At 43.6% G+C, this 27,454-nt stretch overlaps 2 protein-coding genes across 3 annotated transcripts; one reads left to right on the top strand and one right to left on the bottom strand.

Annotated features, from left to right (window-relative positions):
• Window positions 1-2,368: 2,368 nt before the first annotated feature.
• tnip2 (TNFAIP3 interacting protein 2) lies at window positions 2,369-5,724 on the top strand. The gene is made up of 6 exons (XM_068589126.1): window positions 2,369-3,016; window positions 3,449-3,745; window positions 3,839-3,928; window positions 4,086-4,349; window positions 4,482-4,598; window positions 4,693-5,724. The coding sequence occupies exons 1-6, from the start codon at window positions 2,702-2,704 to the stop codon at window positions 4,996-4,998; spliced, it is 1,389 nt and encodes a 462-aa protein (XP_068445227.1). The 5' UTR covers window positions 2,369-2,701; the 3' UTR covers window positions 4,999-5,724.
• Window positions 5,725-9,912: 4,188 nt separating this feature from the next.
• fam193a (family with sequence similarity 193 member A) lies at window positions 9,913-26,798 on the bottom strand. 2 transcript variants are annotated; one of them, XM_068588941.1, is made up of 23 exons: window positions 26,393-26,798; window positions 25,214-25,282; window positions 23,115-23,357; window positions 20,495-20,670; window positions 20,232-20,399; window positions 19,299-19,545; window positions 19,036-19,160; window positions 18,663-18,810; window positions 18,457-18,531; window positions 18,256-18,330; window positions 18,052-18,164; window positions 17,133-17,375; window positions 16,822-16,978; window positions 16,507-16,653; window positions 15,848-16,126; window positions 15,270-15,492; window positions 14,812-15,177; window positions 14,252-14,534; window positions 13,923-14,109; window positions 13,419-13,658; window positions 12,350-13,256; window positions 11,485-11,566; window positions 9,913-10,959 (listed from the first exon to the last, which is right to left on the bottom strand). In XM_068588941.1, the coding sequence occupies exons 1-23, from the start codon at window positions 26,612-26,614 to the stop codon at window positions 10,866-10,868; spliced, it is 4,869 nt and encodes a 1,622-aa protein (XP_068445042.1). In that variant the 5' UTR covers window positions 26,615-26,798; the 3' UTR covers window positions 9,913-10,865. The 2 variants fall into 2 exon arrangements, with proteins under 2 accessions (XP_068445042.1, XP_068445043.1); XM_068588942.1 differs by having other exon boundaries at window positions 14,860-15,177.
• Window positions 26,799-27,454: the final 656 nt, after the last annotated feature.

Here is a 27,454-nt window from a genome sequence, read left to right as displayed (position 1 = left end):
GGTTTGCATCTTCACGCTGTTGTTTGATGAGTTTTTTTTCGGTATTATTAGGGGATGAATATCTGAGTTTTGGTTGGTAGCGTTGATTTGATGAGCAGTAACTTGCTGGGCGCCTATAATCAAGTGGCCCTGCGTGCGTGTGTGTGCAATGTAAAAAGTATGTTTGAAAGTATTACTGTGTAAATATCAAATACTGACTTTTATTCTTGTATAGTTTCCAGCTAAAAGCTGCCAACATCATGTTTTGAAGTGGCTCATTTCATTGGTGTGTGTGTGTGTGTGTGTGTGTGTGTGTGTGTGTGTGTGTGTTGCAGGAAATCAATATACTCACGAATAAAAAAATGAATGATGGCAGTTTTAATAATGAAAATCAACCTTGTGTATAATCTTGATGGAACATCGCCATCTAGTGGACGTCATTGGTCAAGTCATGGTAATAATTGGATGATAATTAAGCATTTGGTAGTGATGTTTTTGCAACACAATGTATTTATAAAAAATGATTTCTCGTAGCATATACCATGAACAATAGCATTGAACATATAGGCGTATAATAGTCAATAAAGCTCTAGCTTTTTCATACAAGGGTTTTATATTTTCACCATATTTTCAAGAAACATGTTGACACATACTGTTTGTTCCTGGTGCCCATTTCTTTTTCAGTACCTGGATTATTGTGGTACATTTTTGTATTGTTTCCTCGTTGTGTATAACAAATGATTATTTTCATGATTGAATATTCATATCTTTTTAGTAAATGTATGCAAATCCACACATATTTTATAAGATAAATCCTCATTTGCATATTTAAACATTTTCAGAAAACTTGTAAAATAATTGTCTTCATGGAATTGATCAATTGGGGAAGTTTTACCAGCGACTCTCTCTCTCTGGTTTTACACACTTCACACCTTGATTCATGTGGCAATGTCAATTGTCACATGACTGCCATGTGACCTCAATGACTCACCTATGGAGCCCTCATGACATTATTGTATGATTGATCCAGAAATATCTGGGACTCCCCACCGGCCAGCGGAGCGGGTGAGGCCTGAAGGTCTTTTACACGTCCACCTACAGTCTAGAGTCTAGACAGCAGTTTCAGTTTGACCTGATGATGATGATGATGATGATGATGACAGCGGTTATATAGTTCAGGGTCAAACCCTGATGATCAAGTCCTGCTCATTTATAGATGTGTATGATTATGTGCTGTGTGTGTTACACTCCTGCAAAGGCTTCAGTACAATTTCAATCCATGACTCAAGTATTTCTATTTTCTGCCACTTTATACTGCTGCTCCACTTCAGGAGGGAAAAATTGTGCTTTTGCACTTCACTCCATTTACTTGAGCACTAAATCGACTTCGCAAAATGCCAGATTGGACATGGAGTCCCTATATTAAATATGTATTATACCAAACTATGAGTAAAATAAACTCCAATATAAATCCATTTGATCATAAACATTTAAACCAGCGGTGTTGTTCGTGCCATAGCCATAACTACACCAACTTGTTAAGTAGCTGTAACTTGTACAATTGTACTGTATTGTATTGTATTATCATCATCGGTTGTAAAACTATAAAACATCCAAAGCAATCAGAGAGGCACAATAGTTTTTGATAATAATTTATGATACTGTGTAAATATCACTTGTGGTAAACTAAAATTGTGTGATAGTACAATTGGCTAATTCCCAATATAAATAATGTAAGATGGTTTATTCGTAACAGAAATGATGCTATTTCCCAAATATTTAAGAAGGCAGAAATATATGGAAATGCCCCCACGGGATTATCAGGACTATACAGGTCACTCATAATGTATGAATCATCCCATTTGTCCTAACTACACACACTGGTGTGTCCATAACTGCGCAACCCCAGACTACTTTGAAGAATTACTACGGGAAGCGACCGCAATTATGATGCCTTCAATGGGAAATGGGAAAAATCAACATCTCTGTGAGTGTGGGGAAATTTGTTGTGAAACACCAAAGGTACCGATTTGTCGTTTGTGGGGCGGAATGCGTGGAAACCCTGTAAACTACCGTTGGGAACATGTTAATATTGTTGAAATAGTATTGTTTGTACTTCTGTACAAAAAATTTAGCTAATACTTTGAGGGCTTAATATATATATGTGTGTTGGCAGCCCACAATCACAGCCTTTTTTAGGTGGGTGGGGGAAACATGTTTTAAGTTCCCTCTCTTTCGCTAAAATCAAACAATCTTTTATAGAAACCTTAAAAAAAATTTTTTTAAAAAGGCACGGTTTGGTTCAAGAGCTCAAGTTTACGACTGTCCTGAAGGCACCACCACTATTTCGTTCTATATTTCTTCCTTCTTCTTTTCCAGCCGCTCAGTGGTAACCTAACTTAAAAACTTCTTTTTTTTTTGTCGTATATTCCAGATTATAATGCTGTATTTTGTCTTGTTTGTTTTCGGTGACTCTCTGAGAGCAGGCAGGGCTCAGTTTGACGAAGCTTAAAAAATTCCGCGGGGAAGTTCCCTCTAGGAAATCCCCCAAGTCGGTGATATTATTCTGCTGCCAGTCGACACAATTGGCCTCCTCCGGTCACAATTCTCGAGTCGCAGGGCTTGTCGGCAGAGGTGTCAAATGCTGGATTACTAAAAAAAAAAAAAAAAAAAAAAAAAAGAAGAAGAAAAGAAACCCGTCTGTCAAATAACGCCAAAAACAATGGCCCACGTCAGTTTGAACTCCTCGGATAATAACGACGCGAAACTCCGGAGTTGCAGCACGCTGAATACTCTGTACCACGAGACGCGGCAGGAAATCGAGCTCCTCAACAAGCAGGTCTGCGTGAAGGACAATATTATTGCAGATTTGAAAGCGAGGCTGGGCAGATATGAGAGGATCTGCATGGCCGTGGGGGACAGCGAGTCCGTGGTCGTCGGGCCGTCCAAGTCTCTGCTGGAGAGCTTGTGCAAAGAGATCCGCAAACTGAAACTGAAGAACAGCGACGTGGAGTTCAAGGCGTCGAGACAAACCGAGGTAAAAGAATACATCAAAGTAATGATATTACGGTTTTGTAAACGCTTTTGATACGATGCTCCGTGCATTTGAGTGTTTTTTAGGCAGTGGAGACTAAAATGGAGACAAGTTGGGATAGTGACAGGTCTTTTTTTAATTGAAGATATAAATAAAGTCTAAATAAATACCTTTTAAAACTCCTCATATAGTCCATGTATGTCTATTTTCAACTGTAGATTGTTCTGATGTATTTTTTTTACTTCCTTATAGATACAAGTAGACTTTTTATTTGAAAGAAAATCAACCAGAACAAATATAAGTGGCAATGATCAGAATGACAGCTTTTGTTTCATCACTGATTTTTGTATGTGTAATAAGTATGTCATAAAGATAACACATGGCCATGCAACTCACCTCTCTGCCCCCCCCCCCCCCCCCCCCCCCCCTAAACAGGAGATCCAGAGGCTGACCGTGCAGCTCCGAGAGAAGGAGCTGGAGCTGGAGCGAGTCCGGTGTCAGCCGGACCACGAGAAGGACCAGGAGGTCCACCGGCTGCGGGCGGCCCTGGAGGACCGGGAGCGTGCCGAGGCCACCAGGGCCGTGCTCTGCACCTCTCTGGCGGAGGAGGCTGACCAGCTGCGTGGTCAGCTCGGGGCGACGGTGAAGGTGTGCCAGGAGCTGCTGGCCAGGCTGGAGACGGATAAGAAGGGAGGAGTGGAGGATGTGGCTCTGCAGCAAAAGTCTAAAGAGGTGTGTGTGTGAACCTTTGTCTCTGTTGAATATGCCTTTATTTACTTGTGCATTAGCTCTGTTGTAAGCTCTCTTTCCCGATTTTCTCAAAAGATGACAGAGTCCTCTGACATGAGTGGCGTTAACGCCCAAATCTGTCAACTTCAAGAGGAGAATCAACAGCTGAAGCAGCGGGTGGCATATGTAAGTCTTCACCCAGAACAAGTTCACAAGTTGGGGTCAAGGCCTATACTTATGTTCCCCTGAAATGAAAGAAACACATTTATACGTGATATTAACGTGGTGCTGTTTTATTATTACAAGAAAATGTATTCAACTTGTTGTCGTTCCTTCTTTTTAGGTCCAGAGTCTGAATACTCAGTGGCAGAAGTATGACTCCAGCAGGGAGGACTACATCAGAGGGTTATGTCAGAGGCTAAAGGAGACCTCTAGGCCGGGCTTGATGCCGGGGCTCGGCTCGATAAGCACCGGTTTGCTTCAACAGGAGATTTCCCGGCTCAACGACTTACTCGAGGAGAAGATGAGCGAGTGTGCACGGCTGAGTGAAGGAAGGGAGGAGATGAGGAGGCGGGACAAAGAGCGCATCCAGACTCTGGAGCAGCAGGTCTGTGCCCCACACCGGTGTTCTCTTTGCACATCTGTACATTACGCGAGGTCCAATCAGATTTCACAACTCGGATTTTGAAACGTCTCTTTCGGCTTCTGATGTGTGTTTCTGTCCCCCCCCCCCCATCAGGTCCTCATCTACGCAGACGACTTTAAGTCCGAGCGTGCCGACCGGGAGCGAGCACAGGGCCACATCCAAGACCTAAAGGAGCAGATTCATCAGTTGAAACAGCAGCTACACAAAAAGGTGAAGACGACGGCCCTCGAACACTGGCATGTATTCTATATCTGGTGTTGCCTTGTGCAATCCTAACAGTCTATGCACTGATTGCCTTCCGCAGGGAGCGAACAGAGAGAGCAGAGAAGTGGTTCCCATGTGCCGCGTGCACATCGGGCACAGGATCACCTCGAGGCGACACAAGGACTCTCCAGAGCCTCGGTTGAGGACCACGGCTGAGCTACAGCAACAGCCCGCAGCCGCCGCCGCATCATCGGCAGCAGCAGCAGCAGCAGCCGCCGCACCGGGCCCAGCATGGAGCGCTCAGCCGGGCCTGTCAGACCTGCAGTGCCCGCGATGCCTCGCCACGTTCAGCGACTCGGACGCCGCAGAGTACCTGAACCATTGTGAAGAGTGTGCCAGAATATAAACGGAGCGTGGCGCCTCGTTTTTCTTTTCTTTCACTACACTGCAAAAAAAATAAAATTAACCAGAGTGGAGTTTCCGATCCGGAGAGACTTGACTACAAATGAAACGACTGACTTGAGACGTTTGTTCATCGCGGAGCAAAACCGTACAACGCAAAGTTCCCCCGATGCAAGAGAAATGAGTTGACCGGGCTTTTTAAAAGTCTGCACAGCGAGCAGAGTCGGGTTCTGAGTGTTCTCTCCTGTGGCGGCAGAGCAGGAGATTTCTGTGGCGGGAAAGTGGATGTCAATGCAATATATCAAATATCATATACCTCAATGTGTCAAATTACAAACCTGTTTGCACTTTCTTGACATTTTAGCCAAAAACTGAATCGTGGAATCGTACGATATAAGACATTCATGACGCATAAGCTTCTTATTTTGGATAATGTGGTGCTATTAGTTGTTTATTTGTTTGATTGAACATTACATATTCTGTCCTGTAAATTATATATTCTTAATAAGAGATTAAAAAAAATATATATATATATATAAATAACTATAATAATATTTATTCATGTTGCATACATATTTGGAAAAGGCCATGAAATGTTTTTTTCCTGGTACACTTTAAGGATAAAAAAATGTTCATACATCATAACTGGAAAAATATATGTTTCATCCAATTTCTTTTTTATGTAACAGCATGTGTACAGATTGCATCCCAACTGACAATAATATACTTATTTTAGGAGATCCTGTGCCTTGTTCTCGAAACTGGCACATTATTTTTGTAATAAAATACTGTTTACCCACACTTTTTTTCAATCTTCTGGTGATTTATCCAGCTTCAAGTGTGCCACATTATCGCATGGTGCATTTTAATGCTTGACAGTCTGCAGCCTCGAGCTGTAACCACAGATCACAGCCTCACCACGAAAATGTTGGCGCTACTTAATCTAAGTCTGTGTGTGTGTGTGTGTCCATCTGTGTCACGTGCATGTGCTTGTGTGCACGGTGGAAAACCCCTTTCCGAGCTGCCTGAATGGGCACGCTGTACTGTCACAGCCATGTTCCCAGCTGTTGTGTGGCTACAGCAAAACACTACAGGGCCACTGAGAGGACCAGAGGAAGCCGCCACAGCTCAAGTTACATCCAACAACTGCCCTGCGTTTCGCTCGGTGACCAAAACATTCTGCCGTCGCACAGTCTCCGAAGTATCCTTTTGACACATTTAGGTCAACGGCGTTGCTCGGGTGATTCACTTGTCATGGGTTTTAGAGTAGTAAGCACAGGAAGCTGGACATCCCCTGTTTTAAAAGGAAGTAGGCTGTTGCAAGTGCACAGAACAGACTCAGCCAAACCACCGCAGTGTCTATGTGTGAATGAACACAACACACGTATTTGCACAATTGTTTTTTAAAATAAAAATATGAAACCTTTTAATGAGGAAGCTACACGTCCTTCTTAAAAATTATATGTTGGATCCATGAGCAATAACACGCTCAATTCAACACAGCGCTGCATTCTTACCGAGCTAGCGTGAGATTGCCTTGAGTAAACCAGTACTTTGTGCTGTTTGGACAAAGTTGCATAGTCTTACTTTAAATATTGTATCAGTGAATATTCCATTTCTACATGTTTGTTTTCTTGATGCTGCTCTGTATATATGGTAAATATGAAGCAGTCGGTTAGCTTAGATTAGCATAAAGCTTAGCGGCGGCAGGTGGTGAGATGTGGGTGGGGGTTGGGGGGGCGTTAGCTACTGCTAGCTTTTGGGTAAACAAGAATACAACTGGCACATTTTTGTACGACTTAAACACACAACATATAACTGTCAAGTGAGCTTTAGAGGTGCTAGGAGGAGGATTTGGTAACATTGGGCAAGCCAGGCTAGCTGTCTAGCTAACTTGATTGTGGGCACGAGCAACATAATTACTCCAAAATATAAAATTATTTTCATGTATATTTCGCATTTAGTCTTGGTGGTCTATTTCAAATCTTTCCACCAAAACCAGAGATTATCAAGCTTTATATTAAGAAACGTGTTTAAAATAAAATAAAAAGTACTTCCTCTGAAGACAAAATGTCACCCAACTCGCCAAATGTTTAAATGACACCAGGCAGCATCACATGCTAACTTACTCATCAGCTAACTGTGGAAGATCTTTGTGGCTGAATTAGTTTCAATAATGAATTTAATTTACATACAGCTTTAGTAGTTCATGTGCCCGCAGAACGATTGGTTCTTATTTTGGCTTTAAAGGGCAATTTGATTAAGTCGTCTATCTGCCTTTTTTTTCGGCATGGTAGCGATACACACAGCCCCTAAAAAGGCCACGAGTTGTCTGCTGGGGATTCTCCCCCCCGCCACCACACACGAACCCACGCATTTTTAACAGGGTCTATGAGTGACTGAACTTCCACACAGAAAGACGCGCTACCCACCGATCTGAGAGTGGAAAGAAATAGGTCACAAGTCTCCACCTGAGTGTCTGGGAACTTTTCTAAGAAACAAAAAAATTAAAAAGAAAAAGTCAGGTGACGGCGGAAGATCAGTTCCTGTTGGAAACTAGACTCAAAGCATCAGGATGTACCGCTGTAGCTGTCGTGTACTTTAACAAAGACGGAAAACTTCAGCCTGACACATCCAGACAAAACGTAGAATGGATGGATATACGGCCTTTAATCTTATGTGTATCCTAAAAGAACGGGAATTTCCCGCCATTCATGAGGGAATTCCCAAAAAAACAAGCAGACAAGTTTATTATTTGAAAATAGAGCGTTGTCGACTTGAGCAGATCATTTTTGATTTAATGTACAATCTGTCGGTTCAGGTCGTTTGTGTGAATGTTGGATGGGAAAGTATTTTTCTTGATTTTTTTTTAAAAGAAAGTCCAGGATTTCAACCATTAAAATTGTGGCAGATGTAGGAACAAGAAGAGGTTGGAGGTGTGTGTGTGTGTGTGTGTGTGGGGGGGGGGGGGATTCCCTCTGGAAGTGTATGTGATCCTGAAGCGCTCCAGGCAGTCGACAATGAAAAGATCAGCCTTCTGATTACAAGCTACAAGGCAGCTGTGATCCCTTCTAATAATCCTTTTTGGCACTCGGCCGTCATTGTCAGACCATTGTGTGTTTTCCCAGATGTTTTTTTAAAGTAACGGTCAAAACAAAGAAACATACTTGGAAGGACACATGATGGAAATTTACTTGGAAATTGTTGTCTTAAGTATCTATTATCTCTGCACATGTATAAAAAAAACAACAAAAAAAACAAATCTGTGCCGATGTCATGTTTTATTTAGATCACGGCCCACATACGTGTCGAAGACGTTCGGCTCGGTGTTTTTGGCACGTCTGCGTTAGCGTAGTTTTGCGGGGCATTTGCTCAAATGTGGTAGATCCCATCTTACATCACTGGTGACTGAGAGCGAGCGCGCTTGACAAATGTGATTCATACGTGAAATAAATTATGAGTCAGACAGGCTCTGGTGGCTCTCACAAACCAAAACCTTTTGTCTTTCCTTGAATGAAGTACTTTTACCACAGTTTTCTCAATCATCAAATTTGTAGGGGTGGTAATTTTTCAATGTGAAATCCCTCGGTTTTAAGAGATAGTCACCCTTTGATAAGGTGAGAGGAAGCAGTCTGAGGAACACAACTGTAACTCACTTCCTCTACACATCCATTTGGCTTTGACCATGAACATACTGTACTTTCACATATTTTAACTTTAGTTTTAAACCAGGAGCTCCTTATTCTAAGTTTCATTTTCTGTAATAATTCAAATATGTGACTAATCTGCATCTATACATGGTAGGTCACATCTATCTTTGTGCATTGAAGATTGAAGCTCAAGATTGTGAAAAAAAAAGCACAACAAAAGCGTTCACCGCTTCCTATGTCCTGTCAGGGCTTTAAAGTGAAACGCATGCAGGATCTCATCTACATCTATATAAGCCTGACCTCATTTCACGCTCACTTTTGCACCGAGGGAATGTACTTGATTTCAAAACTGTCTTAAATCAATTTTCCGGAGAGCTTCATGTGCATATATTGGGGCCGCTTATGTAAATGCCTGAAGCCGGCCCGATGGCAGCTGCCTTTTTTCTTCATTTCACGTACGTTGGATTTAAAACTGAACCTCGGGATCCACATGCCGCGGTTACGGTGGCCTTATAGATTGATTATGACCGTCAAATAGCGGATTTCCCAAAAAGGAACATGTATTTATTTGAGGGTGTGACTCACCCTGCAACCTTGAGTGACTGCAGACATGCAGAGCAGCAGGATGAAAATTCCCGCGCTGTCACCAGCAGTACATGCTATGTTCACCCGTCCCGCATGCGCCTGATGGAGGACCATGAAAGAAGTTCTCTCACATAAAAAAATATGTATTTAAAAAAAAGACAACATAAAAAAATGCGAAAATGGGCTTCGATACGATCTTTTTTTTTATGTTGAATATGAAGTTGCAACAAGTTAGCGTAGCATAACGACTGAAAAAAACAAAAAGATGGGCGACATCGTTAGCCCAGGTCTGTGCAATGTTACAATATCCGCCAGCCATCACCTCTAAAACTCACCAACACGCTACATCTCGTTTGTTTAACTAGTACAAAAAGAAGTGAGCGTAAAAAAATATGCCGTGCTACAGGAAGTGATGCGCCGGACCGTTTCTTTTCTCGAAACGTTTGCCAGATAAACCGGCGAAGACGAGAAGAAGCTGCTGGTCCTTAAAAACGTCCAACTGTGGTTTTTACGTGCCTTCTTTTTTGACAGATTAAACAAATACATTAAGCCATTAAGCTTTGTGAATACGCTTTCGTCCCAAAACTATGCATTTCCATGTATGTGTAGTTTTAAGTGTCCATGTCTGGTTATTGGAACTTTCTAAAGTGTGTAGGAAATAAGATTTGACACAAGACGCATAATCCTGCCATACTACTGTATTCCATCTTTCAAAAAAGAAAGACAAGATTTAATATTACTTAACAATATGTTAAAAGTAGCCAGTTTGGCTTCAGTGTTAATACAATATACACTCTATGACAGATTGATAGTGTGAGTATTGTTCTTTTTCGATTTCATTCTGAAAGTATTCTGATACAAGCTGGCTACAGGTCAAAAATAAAGAAAACAAAAACTGTAACTGGTACACTTTTACTCAACAGTTTGTTAAACAGAACTTAAAAACCAAAAAAAAAAAGAAAAAGAACATTGTCAAGTATTACGCTTTCCTCCTTTCTGTGAAACAGGGTGGTTGGGGGAGGCGGGTGTGGTGGTAGGGGAGGGGAGGGGACCAGCTGACCAAGCCCATTCCCTTGCCAATCATGTGGATGAGATGCCGTGCTAGGAACAGGAAACGATGGGATATTAAGCCACAATATCTCAAATACAGCTTTTAATTCAATACATTTCTCTTTTTTTTTTGGTGTAGTTTCCATTGTCTCTTTTTTTTTTGGAAGGAAACCATCCAGACATAGTAAGCATCTTTTGACTACAGGTAAGCCATTAAAAAGAAAAATAATTTCAGACCATGGCCTCTTTTAAGTCAAAAGAAATGCCCAACTCAGACTAAAAGCACACAAGCACGCAAGGAAAATTAAATCAGATGTAAAGTAGCATTTTGTGATTCTTTGTGTCATTTAATTTAATTTTTCAGTTCTGCAGGTGGATCGATCCAGAAGGGTTCCCCGTATTGGAACCCCACAGCGACAAAAACAAAGCAAGGCAGCGTGGGTGTGATTTGGGCACAGCAGGAGAGAAGTTCTGGGAGGACAACAGCTGAGTGGAGGTTGTGGGATGATCGGGAGGGAGGGGGGCGTGTGGGTTGGTATAGCCGTTAAGGTACTGATTGTGTCCCGACAGTCACTGACCAACAGCCTCAATGAGCAGCGAACGCAGCCTTCTTCAAACTAAAGTTGGCCCAGTTGATGGAAAGCCGTTGGCGGGTTTGCCGCGCAGAATCCAAGCAAAACCTGCAGGAGAAACAAAACAAAACAAAAAACATGAACACACTACATCATTGTTTGTATTTTTTTCTCTTTAAAAGGTAACCCGCGAAGTTTTTGTGCAAGATTTCTTGCCAGAACACATTTTGTGTAGCTATGAGGTTTAATAAACATGTTCAATTGCTTTCCTTATAAAATATGTATCTTTTATTAGGGAAGGCAAATCGAAAGATACAAAAAAAAACCCCATTGTTTATTTCCCTGTTTGCTTGCCAGCAGTTGTCTTTTTCCTCGTCTTTGCTAGCCAATCAATGTGGTCTGCCTCATTTCTATTCAACTGTTAATCAACAGAACAGGATCAACAGAACAGGGCATAACTGTGGTGCATTAATCCACTTACGACGACATTACTCCAAAGCGCTACTGGTGGCCTAAAACTCCACAGGAGAAAAGCTTTCAGGAATACCTCATCAGTATTTGTCACACGTGTGTGTGTACGTGTGTGTGTGTGTGTGTGCGTGCGTGTGTGTGTGTGTGTGTCAATACACATACCTTTTGAAATATTCCACCTCCCTCTCCGTTTCATCCATTTCAGTGGTATCCAGGTCGATGTCTTTGGGCAAGAATACGTCATCTGAAACAAAATAACACAAATGCAAGTTAATTCATGTTCAATACATATACGTTACTTTTCTATGTGCATTATGAAATTAGTCTCCGAGAGGAACTGAGGATACACATGGCTGATTAATATGCATCTATGATAGTACAGCTGAGTGCCGCTTCCGCTGGAAATCCTACACATGGTAGCTTTGGAGTTAGAAATTAAAGCGGAAATGTCCCGCACACTGTAGCAGCCACAAGTGAGACAATCCTCAATCCCCTTTTATTCCTCTTCATTCAGCAGATTCTGGACCAGATTGTTGTAAATGTTCTCTAGCCCCTCCCCCCTGCACTTGCTTGGTTCTCGTTCAGCAGGTTTAAAAAGGCTCGAGTGACACATCACTGAGATTGTGTTTGGGGCCAAGTTTCACCACTGGCCCCTTGTCAGTTGGGGGAAGGAAAAAAAGCTTTAATGCAACCAGACGTTGCAAATAAGGGCAACACTAATATTTGTGACATGTTGTAAAACTACTATCAAGCAGAAGCTGCTCCAGACAGTGAGACGTAAAAAGGCAGCAGCAATCTGCACAGTGCACACATTCACTGACAACGCTGCGATACCATATATACACATCACAGAATACCCAGGAGACAAGCCAGGAAATAGATCTCCCCGTTAAGAACACAGTGCGTATTTCCTGCACCAGCGTAACGTCTGGGAAGCCACACCTGTTATTTCAGGAGTGACACAACTACCGGACACAAACACACACCCGATTCCTGAAATTCTAACTGTGAATTTACAACAACCAACCTATTGAGGTGTTCATCTTGTCCCCCTTCTTCTTCTTGCCCTTCTTGGTCTTGCCTTTGGGCTGTGGGGATTCTGCACTGGGATGTTTGCCATTCTGCTCAGACTGCCAGGCCGGAGGGGGTGAAGGGGAAGGGTTGGACACAGGTGGACTTTGCCTGTCTTCCTTCGTTTGGGCCGGCGGTTGTTGGTGTAGCTGCTGGTGCTGCCTTTTCCCACCGCCGCCTCCAATGTGACACCTGTCCTCCCTCCTTGGTTCAGTGATCGGGAGGGGAGCCAGGGCCTCAGCAGGCCTGATTCGCATTGCTTTGATGTCTGGCGTAGTGGGGGCGGGGGTGGTGCCATTCGCTAGCTTTGCCACCACATCTGAGCTCTTGGGAAGCTCTGGGGCTTTCTTGACAGCAGCCTCACAAGTGGCCACCTTAGCAGAGTGCTTGGCCTTTACTTTACTGTTGACCTCAAGCTGGGATGTAGGAGTGCCATTGTGGAGGACGGCCTTACAGTTGGGGATGTTGGTCTCAGTAGAAAAACCCCTCTCACTCGTGTGTCGTGGGTTATGCTGCGTGTTGGGGCAGGGCAGGGGCTCTATTCTTGGTTCCTTCTTTTCGGGCAGCCTGATGAGGGTTTGAAGCAGTGAGTGTGACTTTCCGTTCTGTAGGTTATCTAAGACGTTCTGAGCTGTCTGTTTGAGGGGCTGTGGGTTGTTTTGTGGGGGAGCGGTGTTTTCCTTCGCTTTCTCTTTCTTTTTCTTCTTGGCCGCACGATGTTGCTGCAGCTCTTGCAGCCGGAGCAGTTCCTTTTGAAGCGCCGCCTCTTCCTCTTGCTGCCTCTGTCGTCGTTGCTGCTCCTCCAACATCTGCTGCTCCTCCCGTTCACGGGCCTCTATCTCCAGACGGGCCTTCTCCTCCATCTGAAGCACACACGGACATGCATACACTTTCAGCATGACAGCAACTTCGGCCCAAAACAAATGAAGTACGAACAGAGTCGCTTCACTGTAGTAGTTTAGACTGAATGGAAAATCAATGGAGTGCATTGCTGTCATTTGAAACAGATTGAGAGGGGCGCTTACCTTCTTTTGTTTATGCCTGGCCCGTTTGGCTGCTTTAGAACTGGAGGCAGGTTTATTGTCGGCACTATTGATGAACTGCAACAGGTCCTCCACCCGCCTGTGGTCCTCCACCCCTCCATCTCGCTCTATCACCGGTTGCTGCTCCTCCCGTTTAGGCTGCTCCTCCTTCCGCTTTGTCAGACGCAAGCGCAGCTTCTCTCGCATCTCTGCATAGTTTCGACTGGTAGGAGCAGCTGGAGGCTGGGAATGAAACCGAGAACGGTCAAATAAATTAGTACATTAGGCTAATAATCTACGATTCACTAGAATACAAATCTTCATTTTTTTTTTGTTTTACATTATGTTCAGGGGATAAATGCCCATTTAAAATATATGAATTTTTCGGTTAAAACAAACTAAATGCAGATTTGAAATTCAAAAAGTATTGTATCCCTCCCCCCAAAAAACATGCAAATTTGTGGTAAACATGATGACTTCAGTGAGTAATAAATGTGTGCCTCTTACCCCGCCATGCCCGAAGAACTCGCAGTAGCAGCAGTCACAGTACTTTCCTTCTTTCTGGTTTGTGGAGGTGGAGGTGGAGGAGCTGTGCTCGGAGCAGCTGTCCTCGTCCTGACTCTCCTCCCCATCGTACGGCTGGTGCTCGTAGGCCCCATTCCCCTCACAGCGATGGCCTTCACAGTCAGGATCACTGAAAAGAATCGTACTTAAAACTGGTCCCGAAAGCTCTTTTTTTCCCCATCACAAAAAAACTCAGATTTAAAATCGATCCGTCCCACTCATTAGTATTATGTCCTTCTTTGCGAGCCTGTAGGACATGCTGGTGGTCTTACCTGCAGACACTGGGTGGGGCACTGACGGGACCATCCGCTGAGGAGGTCGGTGGCTCGGCGGGCGGGAGGCACAAACCCTGGTGGGTCTCAATGAAGTCCGGGGCCGGGGCAGCCATCTTTGGAAAGGGCTGGGATCCCATTGTGGGAAGGTGCGTGGTGGGTGCTGGGGGCAGGGTGGGGGCCGAGAGTGGAGGGAGGGAGGTCAGTCCTGTAGGACAGCTTCTTGGGGGTACTGGAGCGGGTTGCCTATGGTCCTCTTTACCTAGATTGTGAAATACATCGTCTAGAGGAAACAAAGATATCTTGGTTGAGAGCATTGTTTAGTTTTTCTTTGTTCTTAAAAACACGTGCAGTTAATCACAAAGTTTACACATTGGAGTTATCAGAAAATTGTTCGTTTTGATTTGCGATCTATATTTTAATTGGAAGGTTAACAAAAAAATGCCTGATGGGTTTATACAACGAATGTCACAACCCTGGAATGACGGATGATTTTCTAAGCGGCCCGTGAAGCGATCAACATCAGTGTAAACCGAAGCGTTGCTCCTCGCCCATATTACCTAAAGAGTTGGGTCTTTTAGATGCTAGGTGGATGGGAGGGTTATTACTTGACTGGACAGTGGTGGCAGTGCAGGACACGGAGGACGTGGAGGCGGAGGTGGCCATCACTACTCGATTGGTTTCCATGAAGGCATCCTGGAAATTGTAGAGACACTTCTTCTTGGCGCCACTCTTCTTCTGCTGTTTGGCTTCTGAAGAGGAGCATGACGACGAAGACGACGACGATGACGAAGACGACGACAATGACGAGGAAGCGCAGCAGGAAGGGGGCAGAGGGGTGGGCAGCGAGGGGTGATCCCCTTGGGGGCCGATCGATGATGTTGGGGGGAGGGGCATGTCAGCGAGGGGCGGGCCGAGCATGTCACCTGTTGATAAATGACGACAGACAAGTCGTGCTGTCAACACCGTTTGACTCGCTGAATTTATCGATTATTTCTGCAGTGGCTGGGAGGCTCACCTGGAAGGGACTCGGGCAACAGGACAGAGGGATTCCAGCTCTTCATCACAGCAGCGTCCCAAAGGTTCTCGAACTTGAGCGAGAGGCACTGCAGCGAGCTGTTCCAGTCACCGGCTCCACATGCACCGCCAAAGCAGTTCTGGTAAACGTGCTCCGGTAACGACGGGCTGAAGGCCGGCTGCTTCGCCGCCGAGTGGTTTGATGTCGGGTTCGGGGGCAAAGGCTTCAGGAAAGAAGAAATAAGTTACAAAACATATCATGTCACTAGTTTGGGAGGATGAGAAACTGATTTGAACTGGTGTATGAATACAGTTTTGGATCGCTTTCAACTTGGATTGGTTCAGCCTGACCCCTTGTGGCGGACGATTGAAACTACAGGGAAACTAAGTGAAACTGGAATACAACTAAGCTCAGAATTGTTCCTGGAAACTTAAAAAAAATCCCCAGTGATAAGGAAATTAATAAATTTCCCCTTGAAAATGCTCATGTAGCTATAATTATACACACAAGATAAAGAAAGTATTCAGGAAAAAAATATCTCATATGTAGCCTTAGTGATGTATGGGCTCAATCCTCACCTTGTTATGTGTGAGAGGGGGACTGGGAGGGTAGAGTGTAGGGTGCAGCAGGGGCCGGGAGAAGTTGTGTAGGGGCAGGTGGCCGTGGATGTGGGGGTAGAGGTGGAGGGCAGGGTGGGTAGGAGGCGTCTTGCTGTCTGTAAAGAACTGGTGTCCAACAGTGGGAGGAGGTGCAGCGTGGAGGCGACTAGGGGGCAGGCATGTGGCAGGGACGAGGGTGGAGGAGCTGGGGTCTTGGTTGCAAACGTGGCACTCGCAGGCATGCTGGACCTGTTCTACCTGAGAGTGGGAACACAAATTAAAAACATGTTCTGCAGTGTGTGTGTTTCTCTATCCTGCCCGTGTATTATCTAGTTACATTCATGCTGAAACAATTAGTTGTTCAACAGATAATTTTATCAGCAGGGATTTTGTCAATCAATTAATCATTTCAGAAATCTTGGCAGAAACTTTCTGGTTCCATTTATTCCAATGTTAGGATTTGCTTCAACTTGGAAAAAAAAGATGAATTCATAATGAAAACTATAGTATGGTATATAGCAAGTCGGTAAGTTATCATACTATGAAGTAATAACTGTGTATCTGCAACAGGTTCATTGACTTTATGTTTGAGCAATTGCAACAAAGAAAGCTTCTTAAAAAAAAAGGTGTTATCACACCTGTTGGTGGTTGTAAGAAGGTGGAGGGCTGATGGTCTTTCCTGAGGAAAGCTCCTCCAGCTGGCTTCTGGGCTCCCCGCCGACCTCACCGTCAACTTCCTCATCGTCGCCCTCTGATGAGCTGCTGCTGCTGGTCATGTGAGGAGACTGCGATGGAAATTTGTTGAACAAAGACCAACCAATTAGGGAACAGGTAAGAAAAAAAATGACACAAAACTTGTAGCCCACTCATAACAAATATCAGTTTCATGAACCAGAAACTCAGCAGGGAAATCCACAACTAATCTTAGTAATATTCCACAGCACAGAACTCACCCCCGCCTTTAGTTCCACGTTTTCACAATCCCCATTGATGTCATTATGGAGGCCGTTGACAGCAGCGGCCACGACACGGTTATCCTCATAACCAGTCATAGGGTAGATGTCCCCGAACTTACTGGACAACGGAGGCACTTCGTCATCATCACTGATACTAAAAGAAGAGGGGATATGAGTCGTCATGTTAAGGGAAAGTGGAGGGGGCGGGGGGATTATTGTTTACAGGAAGAAATGTGCAATTAGAGATGTGCCTTAAAGGCTTTGTTAAAAAACCTTAAACAAACATTTTGATTGGGACAGTAACTTACAAAGTGCTGGTATCTCCTTCGGCCAGAATGAGCCTTGGATGCTGCTGGATGGTGATGGGAGAACTGGAGTTGGAGCCAGAGGCCGAGCTGCCGGAGGAGAGGCTGGGAGGGTGCACCTCTGCCAGGTAGTCGCGGGGCGGCTCCCCCTGCAGGGGCAGCTTGATGTGGAGGTCCTCAGCGATGGGAGAGTCCATGATGCCACAGGTCAGGATGTGGGAGAGACTACAGTCGTCACACGTGCACCTGTTGGCCGAGGTGGGCGACACGGACGGTCAAAATATTGCAAAAGTGACATCATTACCAGTGATATTGTTAGTATTCACATCGAGTAAAATAATTTTACTAAGAACTACAGATGCATCCATCAATGTAGAACACAAGCAGTGAATGCTAAATGTTCTCGTGCATTAGCTCAATGATTATGTGAGAGTGGCGTAATATAAGCTCAATTTAACTAAAATTGTTCATAGAATACATTTTCTTTCAATTTGTCAAAGGCAGTTTGAAGTATATTTTAAATTTGCTCTATATGACAGCCTCTTTTCTCCAAACGCGCCAAACACGGGTGATCTCATGCACGCCAAGGCCCATTTCCTCTCCATTGTCTCTTCTGGTCTTAGATCGCACCTTTAAGTAGAAATGTCTGATGAGTCAGTCATCAAAAATGTCAATTACGTTATGAAAGAAAAGCTTTTCACAAGTCACTTAGTTCTTATGATCCATTTACCATTGTTTCACAAAGCAGAACTCTAGGTGGGTTTCAGGGAAATAATGCGAGAGTATCTGTCCAATAGTAGAAAAGCAAATATTCTCCAATCTAGCCCCTAGCCATTAACAACGGCTGGCTCGAAGACGGCTCGAGGTCTTAATGGCTCGAACGTGGAAACGCCGGCTATTGAAAGTGATTTGATTGACTCACCGTCTTCGATAATTGCAGTTCGGGCAGTCTGGAATACTCAGACGAGATGAGAGCATCCTCATAGTGTCTGTGAAGTTGTGGTCTCCGGTGGGGGGCTTCTTACTGTTCGGTAACTATAAAGAGAACAACATTAAAAAAAACGCTATAAGGTGTCGGACTACACAATTATATCTGCTGTGACGGCTCCGTGACACTCTGGCGTACCTGTTCTTCTATAAATCTTCTCTGCTTAAAGAACTCCCAGTCCTCCTTCAGCATTCGCTGCTTTGTCTTCAAAGTCTGGAAATAGATAATTATAATGAGAAGCGCGCTGAATTTTCATAAATTAAAGGAATTACAATTTGATGATAAGATAAAAATAAAGAAACTGCGACTGTGTTTCGATATCATTTTCAAGTCTCTTACGTTTTTGCTTATCAAAGACTTGTGTGGCTCTGTTCTTTGGTTGGTGAGACTCTGACCCTCCACCTTAAAAAGCAGCTGCAAAAGAGTCATATTCTTAGAGCTTTAATTACACCATCTTGACAAAGTACCACCTTTTCTTTTTATTTATAAAAATACTCTCATTTCCTTTAGCAATTATGTTCATGCTTTGTCTCGGATGTATATACCTGTTCATCTACATAGTCATCAATCCTCTTCTCACACTCCTGCCATTCAGTAGCCACCGAAGCCATCTCCTGCTGCAGCTGATGGTAACTTTCTAACAAGGTCCTGTACATATCTTCATTGTATGAATCATGGGAGGCTGTGCCATGTCTAAAGCAAAAAAAGAGGCAAAATAAGACAAGCCATTAAAAGACACTTGTATCATTTAATGGACAAGAGATGTGTAGAATTTGTGTTCACAAAGATCAGCAATTAATGTGCAACTTTTATTTTTTTTTTAATTTCTGAAACACCTCGGTCCAATTTGGGTTAATAATAGCAGATTAAGTGATAACGATGTATAAGTAGCTAACCATATCTTCCACTATATCTTACTTCAGCTGTGCAACCAGTGCAGGTAAATTGCTGTGCAAGATCGGTTCAGAGAACACCAGATTCTCAAATAGGTGCTTGTTGTGCAGCGCCCACGTCACCTGGAATTTCTGAAGATGCTCATTTTCCTGGGTGAAAAAAACAAACATTTGGAATCATTGTCAGTAAATAACAGGCTATGAATTTCCTTTGATGCCACCTGCAGCGCAGCTAAAAAACGCATCTCTTTAAAGCTGTAACTCTGGCTGCATGCAAGATAAACTGACCAGCGTGAGCAGGAAGCTGCTGATGGTGCGTGCAGCTTGACAGAGGGCGTTGTACTCCTCCAGCAGCAGGGAAATGAACTGGTAGGCCTGAGGAGGACCCAGGGCTGCAGCCACAGTCCCCGCTGGTCCTGTAGTCTTGGGTCCTGCCGATAGGTGCTTCAGTAGCCGCACCTTCATTTCCAAGACATATTCACGCGCCTGCTGCTCCAACCGTTGATATAGCTGGTACGGGTCCTTCTCACAGAGCCTACGGGCATGAAAAATGAAGCAATCCATCTTAGAAAAGGTAAAAAAAAATTAGTGAGTCTGGACTAATGTGACTCGCCAAATGTAGACTGTGGTCGAGTATTTCATGTGGCATCCCCCCCCCCCCCCCCCCCCACGGCTACTCTGCGCCCTTTATTTTGTGAGGGCAACGTTGCATTATTCTCTGCTCAACACTGCCTAAGACGATGTGGTTAGCTTTCAGAAATGACGAAGCAAGCGGGTCTTTTCCCCTATACCTGGATGATAATAGATGCAATCAGACCATCCTTGAGGAGATATGTCTTGCTACGAGAGGTTCAGACTGAACAGAATGGCGTAAATGAAAACAATAGTAAAACGCTCAAAACTACAGCCATACGAAACTGGTTCTTTCCCTAATCTCCCCCATGTTTACAGTTGAAAATGTTCCCTCAGTGAGTCATGGCACAGCCGATGGTCCTGTTTCAAAAGGAAATACATCACGACAAGGAAATAAAGATGAGAGTTTACGGGGCTTTTAATCTGACTGATACAGTTGAGGTTGAAGTAGTTTCAACTTGTTGACATCATTCCATTCAAAGGTCGTCAAGCCTGACAAAGGCTTTTTTTTTGGTAACGCATCCACAGTTCAATAGAGACCCCTAGTGGACAAATACCGAAAAGAGAGAGATAAGACAATCGCTTCACCTATCGACCAGCTCCTTCATGCCCTCCTTGTCCCTCTCCAAGGGCTGGTCGTGGTCATCTGCTAGCGGTGTTCCTGTCTGACGGTAAATGCAGCGCACCAGGTAGCGAACCTCCGACCAGTGGTTCTGTAGCTGCTGTGACTCCCTCTCTGATTCAGCAGAGATCTCCCTGTTATCAGGAGATGAATTCATTAAAACATGTTTAAAAAAGTAAAAAAAAAAAAAAAATGAATTCCCTTTCCACGGCAATCCCTTTAAACTGACCGTCTCTCGTTGCAGGCTTCACAGCTGCACACTGTATCAGCAGGCATCGGTGCGGTGAGGTCCGGGGCAGGGAGCATGGGTAGTGTAGGCACAGCAGTGGTCAGTCTGTCCCCTGGGGCTGCCTCCTGACCCAGGTTTCCGTTACCCACGGGCATGTGCAAAAGGAAGTCCTGGCTCTGAAGGAAATATCACAAATGGCTTATTGAGATATAGAACAGTTTTCTTTCAAGCTTTCTTTAAGATGCAGGCGAGCAACGTTTTAAAGAAACGTAGCAACTTGCTGTGTTGTTTGTCAAGTCATAATTAGTTATGTTGGTTATGTTCATCGTGCTTTGATGTGGGCTGTGACGGCAAGCACGGTAACCTCACAGCAAGAGGGGCCCCTTTGTGTGGCGTTTACATGTTCCCCGCGTGACAGCTTGGGTTCACTACAGGTTCTTCTCAGTCCCAAAATATGTAGTTTAAGATGAATGGAAGACATGAAATAGTAGGTGTGAAAGTGGTTGTCTGTCTCTGTTTGTCAGCCCTGCTGCCACTGTCAGCTGGGAATCGTCTTCTGTGACCCTGAACAGGATAAGCGGTGAACGATAATGGCTGTTTTGATGTCTTAAATCCAAAACATGCTGCAACAACACAGCATATGACGAGCATAGTAACTCTTTAGCATAGTATCATGTGTAATCCAATGTAGTTAGGATTTTTCAAATATTATTTCCCCAATAATGAAGGATATCTAAATGAAGCTGGAACGTCCGAGTTCTGGATATTGATACACCACCTCAGCATAATCTTTCCCCTTATTCACTACGGCAGCTACAAAGAAAGAAATATCTGCTATGAGCAGAAGAAGTCCAGGCAGAGCAGCTCTGATCGGCCAATCCAAAGAGAGTCCTGCGTCCTAACAGGAGTGTCATGGGGTAAGCGTATTATTAATTGAACCATTGTTAAGTTACACACCTATGTAACTAAGAGAGGAGCCCGGCCGGTCTGGTCTTATCATCGACAAGCTACTGAAGCGAGAATGTTTCTGTTCAGGCAAACCTTCTGCGGCTGCTTCACAGTAAAAGCTTTCCAGTGGTTTGGCTCTGTTTGCTACGGGGCCATGGTATCATGACTCAGCATCAACCCCACTGCTGTGAGGATGCAGAGGAACAATACATTGATGAGGAAACCAAACCCAAACCAAACAGCCACGGCACACCCACTGACCCACAACAAGGAAACCAACCACTCCGACGTACCTGTCAACTTGAAAATGAAGCCTTATCAATAGTATATGAACCAGCTCAGCAACGCAACCGTTACAACCACTTGAGGTACCCAATAAGGTTTATACAACTTTGACTAGTGTTAAGAATTCACTTGCATATATACAAGTGTAAACTTAATCAACTTTGAATCACAGGTCAGTAATGCAGTGCGTCTTTGAGCCCATTTATCGTTGTTGTCGAGAAATCTTGCACCTAACACACTGTACGCATGCGTTACTTATGAACTTCTGCTACAATATCAAATTTGTTTCCTTATCCGAGGATATTAATGATTCAGGAACAAGACAGAACAAGTCAGAGACATGTCATCAACGAGCAAACAGCGATCCAGAATTTGTCTCTGTGTTAATACAATAATTGTTGGTAGTGGAGATGATTACGGTACACTTTTTTTTTGATAGACAAGAGTTTACTTGAGGCTCAGGTCACACAACTGAATGTAGCCAACACACAGCACCGCCGAGTGTCAGCAGCTGTATGTAAACAGTAACGACAATCAGCCTTTGGCTCTGCTTAAAAATTAATAATGGAATATGAAACTATTGCTTACAGTCTAGACAACACATAACTGCTCAGAACTTGCACTTAATCAAAATCACACAAGTAAAATCTACTCGCAATAAAAAATAAATAAAAGACAGTCCCTTCAGTATATAGTAATGACTTTGTATTCCAGTAAAAATTATGTTTAATCACAAGATATTTGCACTTCTACACTGGCGATGTCCTCACAAAGACACATACACAGGCTGTCGAACATAAAGAAGCTCTTTATATGAAGAGGCATTAGTCTCAGACATCATAGCATCATACAACATAGGTCAGAGAGCATATTTCCAGACATGCAAAGCTGATGTGTCAAGCAAATCCAACTACAAAGTGTAAAGAACATTACGGTTACACATACTGAAAAGAACATAGTAGCCGTTGAATCACGGTATTGTCCTTTGTTTAAAGAACTTGACAGAATTTGCATATTTTGGCCTAATTACAATTATTTAGCTGTAGTTCAAAGTGAAGCAAAGTCCAAAATATGAAATAAGAGTATGTTGTTTGTAACGTTTTTTTTTTTTTTTAACGGCAACAGCTGTTTCTTTTGGCTGCTCTGCTTTTCTGGCAAAGAAACGGATGTAAACACGAGAGCTACGCCACTGAAAGACCGGCTGCAGCTGTGCGAGTTAAACGGCAGATGTATCAGCGCTGAGACGGATGCCGATTGGAAACTGTGGAATCATTCAAAAAACTGGAGGACCCGCAGTTCCCTTGCTACACTCACAAATCTTTGTCTTTGAACTTCAAACAGCTTCCCCACAAATTTAGAACTCTCTCTCTGTACCCAGGTGCCTTACCCCCAAAGACTGCTCCAGAGCAGTGTGTCGGTCCTCCTTCTCCACTGTGCGCCTGCAGTCAGAGCACACCCACAGGGGCAGCTGGAGGGCGCTCGGCGTCTTGTTGGGCTGCGCCGTACCGTTAAGGCCCGAGATCCCTGCCTCTGGAGTCACGGAAGTGTCTTTGCGCTCACATCGGCATAAGAGGCAGCTATCGCCGGCCGTGTAGGGGGCCCGCTGGTTCAAGCCGAACGTGAATGGTGTCTGTGGCGAGTGTTTGGTAGGAGTGAGAAGAAGTAGCAAGAGAAAAAATAATCATAAAAAAAGGCACCCAGCCACATAAGCATACATTCAAGCAATCATTTAAGTCGTTTCATTATCATAGAATAGAAAAAACATAACGTGCTATTTTAATAGTAAAAATAAATATAATGAAATACAGTGCAGTTATTCGTTAATGGAAGTGTGACAAACATTACATCAATATGGACTGTCAAACTAAAGCCTTTCTTTATAAAATAATGTGCAAATGGAAAAAAATGGTCTCCAGGATTAACCAATACAGTAAAACTGTTTGATATCAAGGCAGGTCACACTCTACTCCTTTGTAAGCCATTGCATTCTGGGTACACCAGCTGTCTAAACCGCCCCTCTGCACGCCATTAAAACACAGGGAACGTGTTCTTAATGTGCAGTCTCCTCAGTGAGTGAACCACAGAGTGGCACAACACACATAATTACCAGTCAGAAGTTTCAATTAATGATCTCCACAAGGGCACAGTTTGTCAGCGCAAAAAGCGTGTTGCTTTGCATCTATTTTAGCAACATTTTATAGGTGTACCAGTAGTTTTCAGGAAATTTTCAATCTGTGGGTTATCCACCTTCAGTCACTCCTCCAGCAGGGGTATTTTCTGGGGATTTCTTATCTTGCTTGTATATTTTGGTATACTGCAAAGGTCAGACGGGGCGTAAAAACTAAAATAATCTGATTAAATCCAACATAATTGTGTCATATTTTAATACAACAAAAAAAGCAGTACCCTACAATGTTTCTCCCGTTTTGACATCATTTTTTTTTTTAGACATTTTATTTTTTTTGCCTGACCTATTTAGAGTAATTTCTTGTCCGCATAACATAAGCAGTGTGAACAACGTAACAAAAACAACCAGGTGTGGTGACAAAAACACAATATAAAAAAATTCCAGTAAAAGCCACATGACATATTATGGACAGGTGCAGGGTGCATTATTTGATTTGTTGTATGTGTTGAATAAAATATATTGTTGTCAACAATACACGCAAAACACATTGCTACAGCCCGAATGATTACTTACTACATTGATGCACGAAAACAGTACAACATATTTCAACATGCTTAGTCATGAACATGTCAATACCTTTGTTAGAGCAGTCAATAAGACTGAAACACGGGCATGGTTCCTTATATGCGGTAAGGTATACATTAAAAAAAGCACTTATTTGGCCATAATGTGAGTCATTAAGTGTCCTGATGCTGTCATATTCAGTTTAGCTGTTTATCTATGTTTGTGAATATTGATTTAGATCTTAACAATATGAAGTTTGGTTGAGGTCAAATTGTTTGTTCAAGAAAATGTTTCGATGACCGTCCCTTTACATATGGCGAGCTGCTAGCGTAGTGCTGATAACGCATATGCAGCTTTCCAACACTGCTGTCAAAAAAAGTGCTGCAGAGACTGAAATCACTGCTGTAATTGATCACTAAGGGCGGGCTGTCAGTACAACAACACTGGTTCAAGTCACATTCCAGATGTGCAGCGTAAATACAGATGTTGAACCATTTTGATGCCATGCTGCGGCAGATCGCACAACTGTTTTGGTGACCATCAGAATTCAATATATTCTTGATATTTGTGACAGTTACGTCACTTCAGACAATAAACATTTAAAATGTTATGCGTAAAGGCGGATAAATGAGGAGCTACTTAAGCCTTCTTGTAGTGCGCTCCCCCATCTAGTGCGCCTAAAGTTATGGCATAAAAGGTGTGAATATGTTGGGACGAAAAGGGCACGGCTTCGGAAGATGAATCTGTAACTGTGGCCTTACACAAACTTTCGGAAACACCTGATGTGAATTTACCTGAAGGACCCCGGAGAAGTCAGCATTCACCGGTCCTTCCGTAAACTGGGGTGTAACACTGTTGCTTACCTAGGGGACACAAAACAACTAAACGTTTACACAGAACTTCCACACTTGATTAATCAGGGTTAGTGTAATGGCAATTATTACGTTGTGAAAGTAAATGAGTTTACAATCTTCTAAAATGTGTGAAGTAATACCGTCAGGCCTGCTCTGGGAAGACAGGTGGACGACAACATAAACATAATGTGTCCTTAACAGATGGTGAGGCGTTTGGCCCACTTGTACTTAGCAGTGTCGACTTGAGGTTTTCTTTGCGCTTTAGGCAATACGTTTAAAAACTGATTGACCCCAAAACTGACCAACTAACTTGTAAACCTAAATCTTTGAATTGAACAATCAAAAACAGGTCGGTTGCAAATACATTAGCTCACATTTCATGGTGCCACTGTAACGTATGGTTTTGTGTACCTACTTTTGTGCCAATGGCGTAAAACTAAGCTACTTTGGACATATGCAGGTAGTTCGTTTGTTTAGCGTAGTATCTAATGAACATAACAAGATTAGACTCTTTATAACAGCAAGAAAAGTGGAAGGTCAGCTTGTACACATCGAGGCCCGACGGGGCTGAAGTTGTCAGTACTCCTCACTGTTAGCATAAGCTAGCATTAATGTGTATCTGCGTAAAAATAGCCCCACGGTCCAAATGTATGGAACCTTATCGCACTCCTAAATAATCTCCACCTAACGTACCTGGACTGCATTATCCTAAATAAACAAAACAATTAACGCTTCCTGGGTGACTGAAGTTGTTGTCGATTCAGCTGCGGTATCTTAACTTGAGCTAACGAGGGTAGTCACAGCGCATAAGTAGCCCTTCGCTAATGTTTACGACAGTGTAACACAGATATAACGAGGCCAGTTCGACTACACGGCTGCGAGACTAGCCAGCCGACACTGCGCACCACGAAGCTGTAAAAACACCCAGCATTTATCTGCATTTAAACATGTGCATTCACAGCTCCGCATAGGTCGGTTCGCTAGCTGCCCTCCTCGCATCGCTGTCGGGCCCAAATCAGATTTGTGTCGTTGATAACGCTGCTTCGCTAGTCGCCCCCCTCCCCACCCTCACCACCCCCGTTTTGACATCCGCCGGTTCACAACGCATGACACGCTCACCTCTCCGTTGATGCCCGTGATGGACCCGATATTCCCGCTGCTCGCACTGCCGGTTGATAAAAAGCTGACGACCGAGGCAGGTGTCGCTGTCCCCGCACAACCCAGGGCCGAGGCAACCCCGGCCTTGCCACCGCTGGTATTGCAGACAGCGCTGCAACTGCTGCCACCGCCCCGCTTGTTCTTCCTGCGTTTAGCTCCTCGTTTAGCATCGGTTGGACTCATTTTTTTCCCCCCACGAAATGAAGCGAGACAACGTGCCGTCCGGACGTGGCGGGGTCTCGAGTGGAATGTCTGGCGCGATCACTCGGGTGTGAATCCGGGACAGCGATTTAGAGACTCCCCAAAAACGACAGACACTCAGTTCCATCAAAGTGCAAACCGACTTCATAGATTCCAATATGGCCTCTAGCTGTGCTGCCTTCAACTAGGCAGCTTGCGTTGCAACGCAACTGTACGTCTCCCACGCGGGGGCTTCTGGGAAATTGAGTTTGTTGTGTGAGATTACGTTGTAGCAAAGTTAAGTGAAAAAAAGAAGGTACACCATTGGTTATAGCTGAGATAAACATTGATGACTAATACTTGACCCTGGAAATCATGTTCTCGATACATTCTAAAAAGATTTACATGATGTAACGGACTCAGGACATGTAATGTTATGGTTTCAATGTTAATTTTCAGTGAACGTCTCGCAACTTTCTGACGCAGGGTCGCTACAATATAAATTGTACCTTTTACCCAGTTCAACCTGAAACTGTGCCTCATCTCTTTTTTTTGTGCCTTAGTCAGCTTTGGGAAAACGTCTCAAAATGTTTTAGCAATGTTTTGTACAACAACATTTGCATTATTCTACTATCACAGTATTTGAATTATTTAGCTATGACAGACAATTTCAGGAAAGGGCGTACATTATACATGTATTGATCATGTTTCCCAAATTCTACATTCAGAATTGTAAGTTTACAAGCCAAAGACCCACTTTTTTATGTGTTTTTTTTTTTTTACAAAGAGTTTGAAATGATCTACAAACTAAATGTTAAATGTTGTTTCAACAAAAAGACCATG

Source organism: Clinocottus analis, unplaced genomic scaffold (genome assembly GCF_023055335.1).
Source record: "Clinocottus analis isolate CAN_PGR_092001 unplaced genomic scaffold, fCliAna1.0.p SCAF_22, whole genome shotgun sequence".
Taxonomy (NCBI): domain Eukaryota; kingdom Metazoa; phylum Chordata; class Actinopteri; order Perciformes; family Cottidae; genus Clinocottus; species Clinocottus analis.
Note: the sequence above shows the minus strand (reverse complement) of the source record. Positions and strands in the feature narration are given on the sequence as shown.